General features: G+C 41.2%; 1 protein-coding gene across 7 annotated transcripts in view; it reads left to right on the top strand.

The window, feature by feature from the left end:
* The window catches only part of LOC110485551 (nuclear factor 1 A-type), a 303738-nt gene that overhangs the window by 57420 nt on the left and 232095 nt on the right, over positions 1 to 14223 (top strand). For 5 of the 7 annotated variants that reach the window (XM_036946569.1, XM_036946510.1, XM_036946686.1 and 2 more), the window contains exon 2: positions 8632 to 9160. In XM_036946569.1, coding sequence (XP_036802464.1) covers positions 8632 to 9160 — 529 coding nt within the window. Of the gene's footprint in view, positions 1 to 1368; positions 3014 to 8631; positions 9161 to 14223 lie in introns of those variants that run through there. The other 2 variants (XM_036946597.1, XM_036946746.1) reach the window with 2 other exon arrangements.

Here is a 14223-nt window from a genome sequence, read left to right as displayed (position 1 = left end):
TTATATTATTATTATATTATGCTGCAATGGCAATATATAACCGTTGCAAGTGCACCTTTGGCGTTGTTGGTATGTTAATGAACCTTTAGACCGTGAACAGGCATGCATTTGGTTGCGGAGTCTCGCTGTCTTGGTGCAGGTGTGTGTGGAGAGTGTTCTGATGCAGCAGAGACCACACTCGCCACTTGTGGCCGCTTCCCTGGTGATTTTCTAGAGGGCGCACAAATGACTTCTCCCTCTGGACGGAAGTTGTTCACGAATAACAAATTCGGACAGCGCACACAGAAACAGAGTACATTCATGACACACACACACACACACACACACACACACACACACACACACACACACACACACACACACACACACACACACACACACACTATCTTGATCAAGAGTATGACTCTCCCTCTCTCTCTCTCACACACACACACACACACACACACACACACACACACACTTGATCCAGTGATTCTGCACGGGCTGCTCGAATTTTTGTCAGGACAATCTGATATTTTGGAGAAAAATCCGTCAAAATTCTTCGTCACACCAATTGTTGGATGCCTTTACTGTAGGCTAATTGGTATTTGTCTTACTTTTGTTTAAAACACACTGTAAATGGGCCTCTAAAATGCGAGTATTGCTTTGTTGACATTATTTCGATTAAGGGCAGGTGAAGCAGACAATAGGCTACCGATGCCAACCTTTGGCGTTTGGGTAGTGTAGTACTTTAGGAGTATTATGGAATGTTGTAAGATGTTGGTCAGTCTTTTGATATAAGCTCTATACCCAAGTTATTACGCATGCTTTACGCACGTTGTGTTCACTATTGCCAAGTAAACAATTGTTTGTTTGACGCTTTAATTGTGTTTCATTACAATTTATTATTTTGTATAGATGGTTATGATTGAAACTTAATGAAATAAAATTCAAGCATCAAGTGTTCGTTAATTAATGCTTGGAGTTACGCGATGCTTTGGTTTCGGATAATATACATAGCTTCGCTGTGGATAGGAGAAGATCTTGCTCATGCTTACATAATGGCATGTGAGTTAGGAAAATGAGGGGTAGCCTAATCTTATATCTCACATGGCTCTCTCTCGTTTATATTATATAATTGTGTATGTATGGGGATTTTGTTATGTAAAGTTTAATGCACTTTATTGAATTGTTGAGGTCTGCATTCGCTGTGCACCCCTCTGATGAAATGTGTTGTGCAAGTTCTTGCAAATACACATAAATTAGCCAAGCAGACATTGATTTGCATGTAATGTAGCATATGTCAGTTACAATCAGCCAATACTATTAATATATTAATAGCCTAGTTACAGATTAATAGACTATTAATGTTAATGATGACCAATAATTATAATTAGGCTATAACTTGTTGTGAATGTCGATAGTTGGAATATGGAATACAGTAAAGCCCACTTAGTCCGACGAATTTAAAAGTTTAGCATTTGTTCAAAAGGGGCGGTATATCTCCTATCGACTGTGTGGTGATCCCTCGAGCTCTCTCCTCCCAACTATACACCGTCTCATTTGCTTTAAAGATCATATAAGAGCATTTATTTAGCAGTGTTGGTGTTGCAGTCTTACGCGATCCCTGCTCTTCCTGATTTAAATTAATAGGTTCGCATTGTTTGCATCAGTTTGAAAAGCCATATCATGGCGGGGCTAAGAGGCTCAACTAGGCAGTTTATAATTTGAACATTTTAAATAGGCTATGTAGACGATATATTACTGTCCCGCATGTTCGTTGCAGGTTACATTACAGGCTATGTAGGCATATAGGCAACATTACTGTCCCGCATGTTCATTGCAGGCTACATTGCAGACTATGTACGCATATAGGCTACATTACTGTTCCGCATGTTCATTGCATTGACGTTGGTCTCAGTAGCCCACTTCCTTAAAAGCGTCGATACTTTGGGAGCTATGTTGAGAGGTGAGCACAAGAGTTTGTCCTCCGCACACAGTGGACAAAAGTGAATTGTAGCTGTATGGAACTCAGTGCATGCTGTTGTAGCTACTCTCCGCGGTTAAAAGATTAACAACGTGCTCGACACTCAACCTTATATAAATGTAGATCGGGTGCTGAATCCTCGTATGTAATCCAAAGAACAAAATCCTCCTCTCCGCCATATACAGGACAGACAAAAAACGGATTCAATTTATCGTCTCCTGTTTAAGATTATTTTCCAAACGGAAACCATCTGTCGGGCTTCAGCAATAAGCAATTGGTTGGGTGTTCAGAGGCATTACTAGATCCATTAGCTACCGCACCCTTCTCGTTCGTAAATCCGACAGACTCATGCCAGAGTTCGCTCCACGGTGAAGCAAGCCGCACCACATGCCTTCAATGCTTTCGGTTTTTGCAACCTTTCAGTGGAGTGAATGAGAGATCTCTTACCGAGTCCAGAAGAACGAGCGTCTGACAATCAGATATTTTTTTTGTAACGGTATTAATACGATATGTCAAGATTTGCACCGTTCGAAGATCCCTTATTTTTTTCTATTTCCTGTGATTTTTAACCTCCGCTACAGCCAGTCTGCGTTGGGACTTTTCTTTTGTTGTTTAATATGCCTCTGGTGAAAGTTATGAGTTCTCCAACAAAGGGACTGCTCTACGGCTTTTACTGCACTGTACGGTAGATGAATGCGGAGAGTGGAAGCGTTGTAACTCGAGGCGGGGTTAAAGTTCAGCTCTATGCAGCGGTGAAGCGTTCGTTGCAGTTCGCAGAGTTGGAAATGTGAAAGCAAGAAGCAGGCTTTATTTTTCTCTCTCCCTTCTCTCTGTCTCTCCTTTTTTCCCTTTTCACACACACGGACACAGCCACCACGCATACACGAGCAGACACGTACACACACTCACACACATAAACACGCAGACCCGTCACAGCAACCAAAACACACACACATACACTCACACACACACACACACGCATACATACACCCTCCAAATCCAAGATTAGATACAACAGACATGTATTCTCCACTATGCTTAACACAGGTAAGTGAGCCTTTCATCTGTCTCTAACCATTTGTATTGCATTCATGCTTTCTTCCTCAGGGACAGGGTGATATGGGCTAACGTTGCTCAAGGCATGTAACTTTGTGTGCAGTAGATTCAACATTCCTGGTTTGTTCAGAGCGGTCTGAACTAACTACCACATGGCGGATGGCGCCTACCTCCTACATATATGCACACACGTATATGCATGTCTATTTTAGTTAATAATAGACATGGACTATCTCGATGTCAAGCGGGCTTTAACTTGGACTACTTTTTGTATCCAGAGTTTCAATCAAAAAATGAAGGTGGCCTCTCCTATAAGTTACATGTGCACCTTGTTGTCGGCGCGTCTTTCCACATATTTGATATGAATGAATGCACACAATGTTTTAACATGGGGTACATCATTTTCCAAAGCTTCCCCCGGTCGGCTTCCAGGTCCCTGCACTTTGGATGTTTAACATCCCATGCCTGTTGTCACTTTGTAGCGATTACGGCTTTGAACACAATATTTAAAATACAGCAATTTGCTTGGTCTAAATTGCATCCAAAAATGATCCAAATGAAAACTGTTTCACAGTATCGAGTCCCCGCCACTCTCTGGCATTAAACTTTGCCACTCTCTGGCATTACACTTTGCGGTGAGCCATGTGCACGGGGAAAACACAAGTTGGGACATTACACTTTTCAAATAGGCTACTAGGCTACTATTATATTCGATTTTTATGGATAGTATTGTTTTTATTTGCGCACTATGAGTGACATGTACTATGCACTTCCTCAAGAACTTCGATTATATTTAAGAATTATTCAACAACTTTCTGTGCCCTAAGATAGTTGTCTTTTCTTGGACTTGAATGATTGTTGTTAGAGTTTGATACTCGGAATATGGTGGTTTGTAGACCTGACCTAAAGTTAGTCAAAGTGGGAACGCTAGTGGAATAGCTTGCTTAATGATCAGTTGCATATCCGTAAATGTCGTTAATGTTTAAAAGCATCATCGGCCTGTCGTTCCTAAAAAAATCTAAATATTATTTTAGCAAATGTGTCATAATACAGTTATGGGTTTGTTTAAGATGAGAAGATATTCTCAGTACGAGTAGCCTGGGGTAAATGTAAGATCTCCAGGAGGAAAGTTGCAGCTGCGCGTCAGGAAGGCACAGAAAATATCCATCTGTATTCCATACATTATGTTAGGGGTTTGTTGAGGTGACAGAACAGAGGACCCATATACAAATGTACATCAACAGAGAAAAAGCGCACTCATTAACTGAAACTATAATTGTTCACATATTACAATGTTATAACAACATATATTTTTTCCCCTTTTTTTCCTCGTTATTGGAGGGCAGAAACTGAATTGTAGTTGTGCAAGTTCGGATGGATTTTCGTGTGTGTGTGGAATAGTTTTCATTGCCTAGAGCTGCATAAGGCCACAATATAATTGATTTTTGAAATTGATTTCATATTGACCACCAATAGGCCTATCTATTGGCCTTGTCTCAAGTCAGTTGTATTTCAGTTTTGATCATATTTCCCTAAGTTGATTTCATGTTTTCATACATTACTTTTCATTATTATTTTGGGATATAGCCTACCTTTTTTCAAACATTTTTTAAAACTATGACCACACAAATGTATGTAAATGACAAGTACCTGACTTAATAGCAATTATGGGTTCTGGTCCTGGACTTGCCAACCGTTACAATGGAAGACCTTTACAGAACCATTAGTGCTAATTTACCTCTAGTACCAAGCATTACTGATAAGTCCTGAATATGTATCTATTAATATTTAATACGATTGTACAGTGCATGTACAACAAGACATAAGTGAAATGGGCCCAAAGGAGAAGACTGAAACCTGATACTAGTATATGGACTCTAACTTGAGAAGGGACATTTGGAGAAATTTCTCGTTTGAAAATTGTAAAATATTTATTCATCCTCATTTTGCCTGAATCTGTTTTATTTCTTAAAACATGACTAGGGTAATTCACATGTACTACAATTCATCTCAGCTGTATAAAACAGAATCTTTACTATACTAAATTTTAAGTATTGACAGTTGAATGATATATTGCAAAGACGCTGTATGTAATAAAATCATCATATTTGGGCAAAAAATACTTATAATCAAAGTCTTTCAATTGATTTGAAATATATTTGGCATATCTGGCAAGTTTTATTTGTGGGTCGAATCGTATACAAGACAGGCAGGCCTAAAGCACTTCCATATTTTTTGTTCACTGCAAAGCATGAAATATTATACCTAGAACTGAACATTGACACTCTTTGTGCATTTGTAGAAAAACTATTGATAATTGCCAGAATTTGTCATTGCGTACTGCCTTCGAGGCACATGGTAGTGTTTGTGTCTAGACGTGGAGAAGATGCAGAGATAGAAACAGTTGTGCACGTTGCATGGCTTTGGAAAAACATGCCCCTTACGGCCTACACAAGGGTGTTCGAAGATTTACCTTTGTGTAATTGCTCCAATTGATTAGTGAGGCGTCTGCTCTGTTTGAGTCTGTTTACTGTTGTGGGCATGGAGAGGAGAAAGTAAGCTCATCGACACACTCCCATAAGTACCTCTGTGTTGTGGCGTGGGTGTCAGTAGGAGGGGATTACCATCATTGCTATTCTAAATGACAGTTATTCATGAGCTGTTGTTACAGGCCTGTTATTTGGAAACATTAGATCTGTCACCAAGGTGAACAGAAAGAAAACAAACTTCACAGCTGGAAGTTCAACTTAACATTTTCTACTGACACACTTTTATCAGTAAATATACACTACTCTAGTAGTGGAAATGCAGCAGATTATATATATTGAAATGAGGCCTATACATGAAGTGGTTGAGGCACCTGTGCATGTGTGTTTTATTTATGTACAAAAGCAGCAAAAATGCAGAATGTAGACTATGTAGGTATTGTTCAAATGGCCCGGAGACAGGGGAACTGTATATTTTCATACAGAAACCACAGAAAACAATGCTCATATCAGCCATGAAGAATTTATATTTCATAGCACATTTGCTGAAGTTACTTCAGTTGGAAATGCCATTTACTGGTTTTTAAAACAATACAATTGTCATGCCTATGAGACAAGGGAGTGTGAGTCCTTGAAATTCGATGAAAAGGATTGTGCCATGCCATCCCAGTCAGAGGTACAGTATTTCCACGTATCAAGATGAGGAAAAAGTTATTTAATCTATGAATGGTTGAGTACATTTTGCACTGACTCAAATTTAGATCCTACATCTGTAGTCGAGCACGCTTTGTACTGGCTCAAATTAAGCTCTTACATCTGTAGTTGAGCACACTTTGCACTGGCTCAAATTAAGATCTTACATCTGTATTTGAGCACACTTTGCACGGGATCAAATTAAGATCCTACATTTGTAGTTGAGCACACTTTGCACTGGCTCAAATTAAGATCTTACATCTGTAGTTGAGCACACTTTTCACTGACTCAAATTAAGATCTTACATCTATAGTTGAGCACACTTTGCACTGGCTCAAATTAAGATCTTACATCTGTAGTTGAGCACACTTTGTACTGGCTCAAATTAAGATCTTACATCTGTAGTTGAGCACACTTGGCACTGGCTCAAATTAAGATCTTACATCTGTAGTTGAGCACACTTGGCACGGGATCAAATGAAGATCCTACATTTGTAGTTGAGCACACTTTGCACTGGCTCAAATTAAGATCTTACATCTGTAGTTGAGTACACTTTGCACTGGCTCAAATTAAGATCTTACATTTGTAGTTGAGTACACTTTGCACTGGCTCAAATTAAGATCTTACATCTGTAGTTGAGTACATTTTGCACTGGCTCAAATTAAGATCTTACATCTGTAGTTGAGTACATCTTGCACTGGCTCAAATTAAGATCTTACATTTGTAGTTGAGTACACTTTGCACTGGCTCAAATTAAGATCTTACATCTGTAGTTGAGTACATTTTGCACTGGCTGGGGTGGTCAAATGGCCTGCGGTGAAGCCTACTCCAGACCACTCACTACTTCACTAACCTCTACTGAGTGTATTTGGGAAATTAAAATACGTCTCTGATGGAGTGGTGATTTCTCATTGTTTATAACATTTGTTTGGATTTGATTGGTGCATTTTAAAATGTACTGTTAGACCCGTGCCTAGTGTAGCTTGCCCCCCCCCCCCCCCATAAAACCCACAGCATACTCACTGTACATATGCATGTAAACACTCACCTAGAAGAGAAGCATATCTGCTCCGTTGCTTATAGCGTGATCTAGTGTGGCATGCTGGTACAAAATTGAAACGGAGTGTTTGGAATTGGTACACTTATAAGTTTGAGTTAGAACGGTGTATCCGTATGTCAAATCAAATGTATTTATATAGCCCTTGTTAGATCAGCTGATATCGCAAAGTGCTGTACGGAGGGGATTTGTTTTATATAACGGGAAAGATTTCAGGTTCCAGTGCTCTTTTATTTTCTCATTCGGTAATGAACGCTTTTAGTATATAATAAGGATTTCTACAAAGGAGTTTAGTTACATTAGTTACACTTTGGTAGCCCAGCTGTGTTTATTTTTTAAAATCTAAAATGTCCTTGTAGTAAAGTGGGACCAGGCTAACATTGTGCCGTCAATGATCGTTTGTTCAATAGACTTAAGGGTAGTGGTCATTCATCTATTATTACAATTTCTTTGTTCCTCAAAAATATTCTGGTGTGAGTTTGCAGACGCGAGACTATTTTAAGAGAGAGTAGTTTTAAGAGGTTGTTGCCTGGTTGCGTTGTGCTGCATCGTTCTGGCCTAGTGTCGTGCTGTAACATTTCCACGGCCTGTATTAGGTTGTGAGGCCAGATTTTGAGAGGGAGCATATTGTCCAGTGTGTGACAGTGCTAGTAGCAGGTGTAACGGACTGATCCACAACATGCCATCTATCCACATTCTTCCTCTAATAGCTGTACATGCAGCTCTCCCTGCTAATAACCCACATAATGTCCCAGTCTTTCTGAGCGAAACGTTTCTGCCTGTACATCTCTTTGTGTGTGTGTGTGTGTGTGTGTGTGCGCGCGCGCATGTATATATGTTTGCATGGCGAACAGTTAAAAATAGACATTCAGCTTTCCCGCTCGGCTGTTGCTTTTTCTATCACCTCTCTGGCAGACACCCACAGACCCACATTCTTGCCAGAGAGCCAAGACACGGCCGTATTTCACACTGCTCCCTCTTTGTCCGTACGGTCCAAAGAAACTCCTCCGTTAGCCCGTTCTCCGTGTGTTAATGAAACGGGCCCAAATGCAAAAAATGACGTAAATACTCATACATACAAACGTGGCAGACATTGCATATTATTCTGAAATGGAAAATGTTTGTTTTCTAAAAAGTCATTTTTTGAATGATATTCTATCAAAGAGAAGTAGTGCATGTTCTTTTTGCATTCCTTCATTGCCGAGTATTTCGGATACAAGTCAATTAGTGTTTACTCAATGTATATCTGATTTCACAAGATTAATTGTAATGATTATTGTTGCTTTGCCTTTTATTCGATTACATAAACAAAATTTTCACTATGAATGTTTGTTACCACCAAATCATTAATTCTTTTCTCCTGTCTTTCACAGGATGAGTTCCATCCTTTCATCGAAGCTCTGCTGCCCCACGTGCGAGCGTTTGCCTACACATGGTTCAACTTGCAGGCCCGCAAGAGAAAGTACTTCAAGAAGCATGAGAAGCGCATGTCTAAGGAAGAGGAGCGCGCGGTCAAGGACGAGCTGCTCAGCGAGAAGCCTGAGGTCAAGCAGAAGTGGGCATCACGCCTCTTGGCCAAGCTCCGCAAGGACATCCGGCCAGAGTTCCGGGAGGATTTTGTGCTCACGGTCACCGGGAAGAAGCCCCCGTGCTGCGTGCTGTCCAACCCCGACCAGAAGGGTAAGATGAGGAGGATCGACTGCCTGCGTCAGGCCGACAAAGTCTGGAGGTTGGATCTGGTCATGGTCATTTTATTCAAAGGTATTCCCCTCGAAAGTACTGATGGCGAAAGGCTGGTAAAGTCCCCACAGTGCTCGAACCCAGGGCTGTGTGTGCAGCCTCATCACATTGGAGTTTCTGTGAAGGAGCTTGACCTCTACTTGGCCTACTTTGTTCATGCAGGTAAGTCCCTCTTTTGTTTCTCAACTCTCTAAACAAGTCAACATTTGTTAAAAATTGGAGATGCATAAATGTTGGCCTCACTCCACATGATCATAGGAAATGGAACGTGTGATAAAGTTGTACTGTTAATCAAAAATAAAAACACTTGGATGGGGTTAACTGCTCAATTGGACCTTATCAGAGAGTGCAGGCCAATGTAATGTACGTAGTTGGCTTCACTCTTTCAAGGAACATTCACAGGCCACTCATTAAGTAAGCACCCGAACAAAACAAATTCCTTGTATTGAAGGACGTTGATTCACCTTGCCCTCACCAAACCCAACAACAGTGCACCGCACCGCACCGCACCGCCCCCTCTCAGGATGCAGACACAAATGTTATCTGTAGCAGACAACCATCATTTCATCACAGCAGTAGTCTGGGAAAAGCAGGACAAATCTGCCAAAGTCCTCGCACTGCCCTGTCCCTTTGCTGTTTCCAACGGGCCAGAAGTTGGTACTGTGTGACGACAGTCAGCTGCCTCAAAACACACTCTCTCCATCACGATTACTCAGCACAAGCAAATGAACTATTTGGTACATATAAAAACTTCAACATGCCATCAGCCTTATATTTGATTTCTCTCCTGTTAATAATTATTGTATTCAAAGGCTTTCTATTCAAAGGCTTTTAAAAAGTGGAAAATACATACTAATTAACAAATCAATTCGATTGGGTTTTATGTTTTCCCCATGAGCTAAATCCTTATCTAGAAATGTTTTCAAAATGTCTGTAAAAAATGTGTGTTTTCACCATTTGATATGAGTTGTTCTTGTGCCATGAAAACTCACCCTGAGAGTGAAGTACAGTGCAAATAGCCGATAGAGAAATGTTCATTGACAAAAGGCAGCGGGGGCTCCTTCCTCCACTGACAGCAACAAACACCAGCTTTCACTTGCAAGGTTTGGAAAGAGCTCGGTTCCACCAGGCAAAACGAGCACCTTAATTACAACCATTTCCACTCTCCAACAAATGGTTTCCAGAAGCTTCAGTGAGCTAGGTGTAATGTGTGCCTAGTTTTACATTCCCATAGCATCATATTGTCATCATATGTATATATATACTTAAAGCTTTTGTTCAGTTTTTGCAGATGTTTGCATTGACAGCTGGCAAATTTAAGTTTAAAATGTTGAAGGAGGTTATGTAGTGATTTTGGCCAAATATCTGAATGGAGCTTTTAATGATTGGAATAGGCCTATAGGATTGGGGTTCCCTTGTGGGAGCTGTGCAGTACTAGGTTTTAGTTGGGCTGGAGTGGAAGCTCATTTTAACTTGAGCCAAGCACAAAAGTGTAGGCCTTTGGAGGATTTCTGTCCATATACTGTATAATCGGCCTCATCATGAAATCATAAACTCATCAGTCAATGACGTAATAATGGGACACAAAGAAATCCCTGATTAGCAATAAACACATAAAACATGACATTAAATTGCTCGATGGTGTAGACAAGTCAAACATTGACACTAATTTCCTAAGTTTCTTTTTGCACTTACATTTTTTAGGAACAGATACATTTAGTCTCAAATATACTGAACAAAATATAAACGCAACATACAACAATTTCAATGATTTTACTATGTTACAGTTCATATAAGGAAATCAGTCAATTGAAATAAATTAGGCCTAATCTACGGATTTCACATGACTGGGCAGGGGCGGATCCATGGTTGGGAGATTGGCCCACCCACTGGAGAGCCAGGCCCAGCCAATCAGAATGAGTTTTTCCCTACAAAATAGCTTTATTACAGACATAAATACTCCTCAGTTTCATCAGCTGTCCGGGTGACTGGTCTCAGACGATCCTGCAGGTGACGAAGCCAGATGTGGAGGTCCTGGGCTGGCATGGTTACACGTGGTCTGCGGTTGTGAGGACGGTTGGATGTACAGCCAAATTCTCTAAAACAACATTTGAGGTGGCTTATTGTAGAGAAATTAACATTAAATTCTCTGGCAACAGCTCTGGTGGACATTCTTGCAGTCAGCATGCCAATTGCACACTCCCTCAAAACTTCTGTGCCATCTGTGGCATTGTGTTGTGTGACAAAACTGCACATTTTAGAGTTGCCTTTTATTGTCCCCAGCACATGGTGCACCTGTGTAATGATCATGCTTTTTAATCAGCTTCTTGATATGCCACACCTATCAGGTGGATGGATTATCTTGGCAAATGATATATGCTCACTAACAGGGATGTAAACAAATGAGTGCAAACAATTTTAGAGAAATAAGCTTTGTGTGTGTCAGGAACATTTCTGGGATGTTTTATTTCAGCTCATGAAACATGGCACCAACACTTTACGTGTTGCGTTTATATTTTTGTTCAGTATACAATTTGCTCAGGCTCATTGTGGCTAAAATGTCATGGGCGCTTTGCTCTCGCGAGCATTCTGATAGCTAAAGTTAGCTGATTTACAATCAAGGCTGAAAAAAACTCTATCAGAGTGAGAACAAGAGGGAGAAGAAATAGTTGGTTCCCACAGAGCACAGAGGTATGCCTTCAGGAGAATTAAGTCTGCAGTGTGTTCTCGCTCTCTCCATCTCGTTTTCTCTCTCTCTCTGTCTCTCGTCGCCTCATCCCACAGGATCAAGTTTCTTCCTCTGTCTTATTTAAAGCAGTGGAGCATTTCTAGAGCTCTGTTGATTACAAGCCATCTGAAGAGAGGCTGACCTCATGCACCGATGCCGAAGGTGGGGTTTTTCAGCTGAAGTCGGTAATTAAATGCCAGGGCAAGGGGTGGAAGAAGGGGACCCTCGTGACAACACTATCCTGCTACCAACCCATTTAACAGCAAACTTAGACCACTTTTATTATCAGGTTATGAAAATTCTCAAAAACAACTATTGTGCAAATTCACACAAAGTCTGTGTAAACTTGCAAAGTTGACAACATAATTTGCATTTTATTATCTTTATGCTTACTCTTGGTGAAATATTGTGCAATATGCTATATTATTGGGAGAGGTTTGTGATATAATGCCACATGCCTAACCCTACTTAGTGGCGAGTGTGTGTGTGTGTGTGTGTGTGTGGGGGGGGGTGAGATGGGCCGGGATATCAGTCTTAACCAGGGCTTTCTGTGCGTTGTTCAACCGTCACATCATGTGTCATCTTTAGGAACAATGTGGTGTCAGGGCGGGCCCCCCTTTGACTACAGAGCAGGCAGAGTGGCCAGGGCTAATTTACAGCCTCGCTCTCGGCCCGGCAACTGGTGTCACTATCACAGGAAGGGAAAGGTCATGGCTTAAGATGTTAGGTCCTTGACCCTATCTTCTAGGCATTTGACCTCTTAGACAAATATCACCCCTCATTAGCAGCCAGTCAAGCTGCTGGATAGCATTGGCTTTGGAAGCCTCTGTGATCTGCAGCCCACTTTCACTTTCCCAGCAGCCCACTTTCACTTGGTTTGGGGGCAGCAGGACCAGTTGGTTAGAATTAGCCAACAACCATGCTATAGTAGCCTTTGATGGCTTATGCCTTGATAGTTTTCTGTAAAGTTGAAAGTTGTTGGTGTGATTAACTGTTGCAGTGGTAGTTGAAATCATACAAATTATATTGTGAAAATGTTCAGATTTATATATATATTTTCTTCACCCAGATAAGTATTATTGGCAAAAAACAGATGAAAGAAAACTGTTGAGTGAGACTAGTGGTCCCATGGCTAAATCAAATCCAATTGTATTGGTCAAATACACATATTTAGCGGATGCTATTGCAGGTGTAGTGAAACAGTGCAGTGATATCTAACTATTCACGACAATACACACAAAAATAATGGAATTAAGAAATATATAAATATTAGGACGAGCAATGTCGGAGTGGCATTGACTACAATACAGTAGAATACAGTATATACATATGAAATGAGTAAAGCAGTATGTAAACATTATTAAAGTGACCAGTGATTCCATGTCTATGTATATAGGACAGCAGCCTGTATGGTGCAGGGTTGAGTAACTGGGTGGTAGCCGGCTAGTGATGGCTATTTAATAGTCTGTTGGCCTTGAGATAGAAGCTGTTTTTCAGGTTCTCGCTCCCAGCTTTGATGCACCTGTACTGACCTAGCATTCTAGATGATCGGGGGATGAACAGGCAGTGGCTCGGGTGGTTGATGTCCTTGATCTTTATGGCCTTCCTGTGACATTGGATGCCGTAGGTGTCCTGGAGGGCATGCAGTGTGCCCCCGGTGATGCGTTGGTCAGACCGCACCACCCTATGGAGAACCCTGCGGTCGCGGGCGGTGCTGTTGCCTTACCAGGCGGCGATACAGCCCGACAGGATGCTCTCAATTGTTTGTGAGGGTCTTAGGGGCCAAGCCAAATTTCTTCAGCCTCCTGAGGTTGAAGAGGCGCTGTTGCGTCTTCTTCCATTTAATGTGTTGTGGTCAGACTGAATGCTCTATTAAGTTTGCTAACCATGACTTCATGTCACTTCTGGACAAGAGCAAGTAGACTGGAGGGTATTGAAAAAACCTATATGGTGGACAGCTGTCTCATCATTCAAATGGGATAGTTACTCTTAATAAGACTCTGGTCCTTTAATGCACACCTTGATTGCCGACTCAAGATAATGGTCACTTAATAATGATTTATTGTGTGTCCCTTTCGGGAAATTTGTCTTGGATCTCAACAAACAGCAGAACAAGAAAAAGTGCAGGGAACCCACCCCTGGCCTGTTTGAGAGACACCAGTCGCCGCCCTGCAGTGCCAGTGGAAGTGAAATCAATCACAAAATGGAGGGTGAAGGACGTTGAGTGAGGCTTAAGGAAGGTGAAGGTGGGTGAAGGCCTCACTGTGGACTGGTTGGGTGATTTGGCTTGAGAGACCCTGGCCTGTAAAGGGAGAAAGACATCCATGGTCGGGTTGATTAGCCTAAATTATGGCGGTAAGGTCGCGAGCAATGTGGAACTAAAGAAAGCAGCCCATAGATCGGCTAGCTAGGAGGAATCATGTTCTAATAGAAAATAACAGAAACTCGGCCTTGTAGATTGAACTACATTTCTACCTCATACTTCTCTCCGTTTTCG

This window comes from Oncorhynchus mykiss, chromosome 1 (assembly GCF_013265735.2).
Source record: "Oncorhynchus mykiss isolate Arlee chromosome 1, USDA_OmykA_1.1, whole genome shotgun sequence".
NCBI lineage: Eukaryota > Metazoa > Chordata > Actinopteri > Salmoniformes > Salmonidae > Oncorhynchus > Oncorhynchus mykiss.
This window is presented reverse-complemented; position numbering and strand designations above follow the sequence as displayed.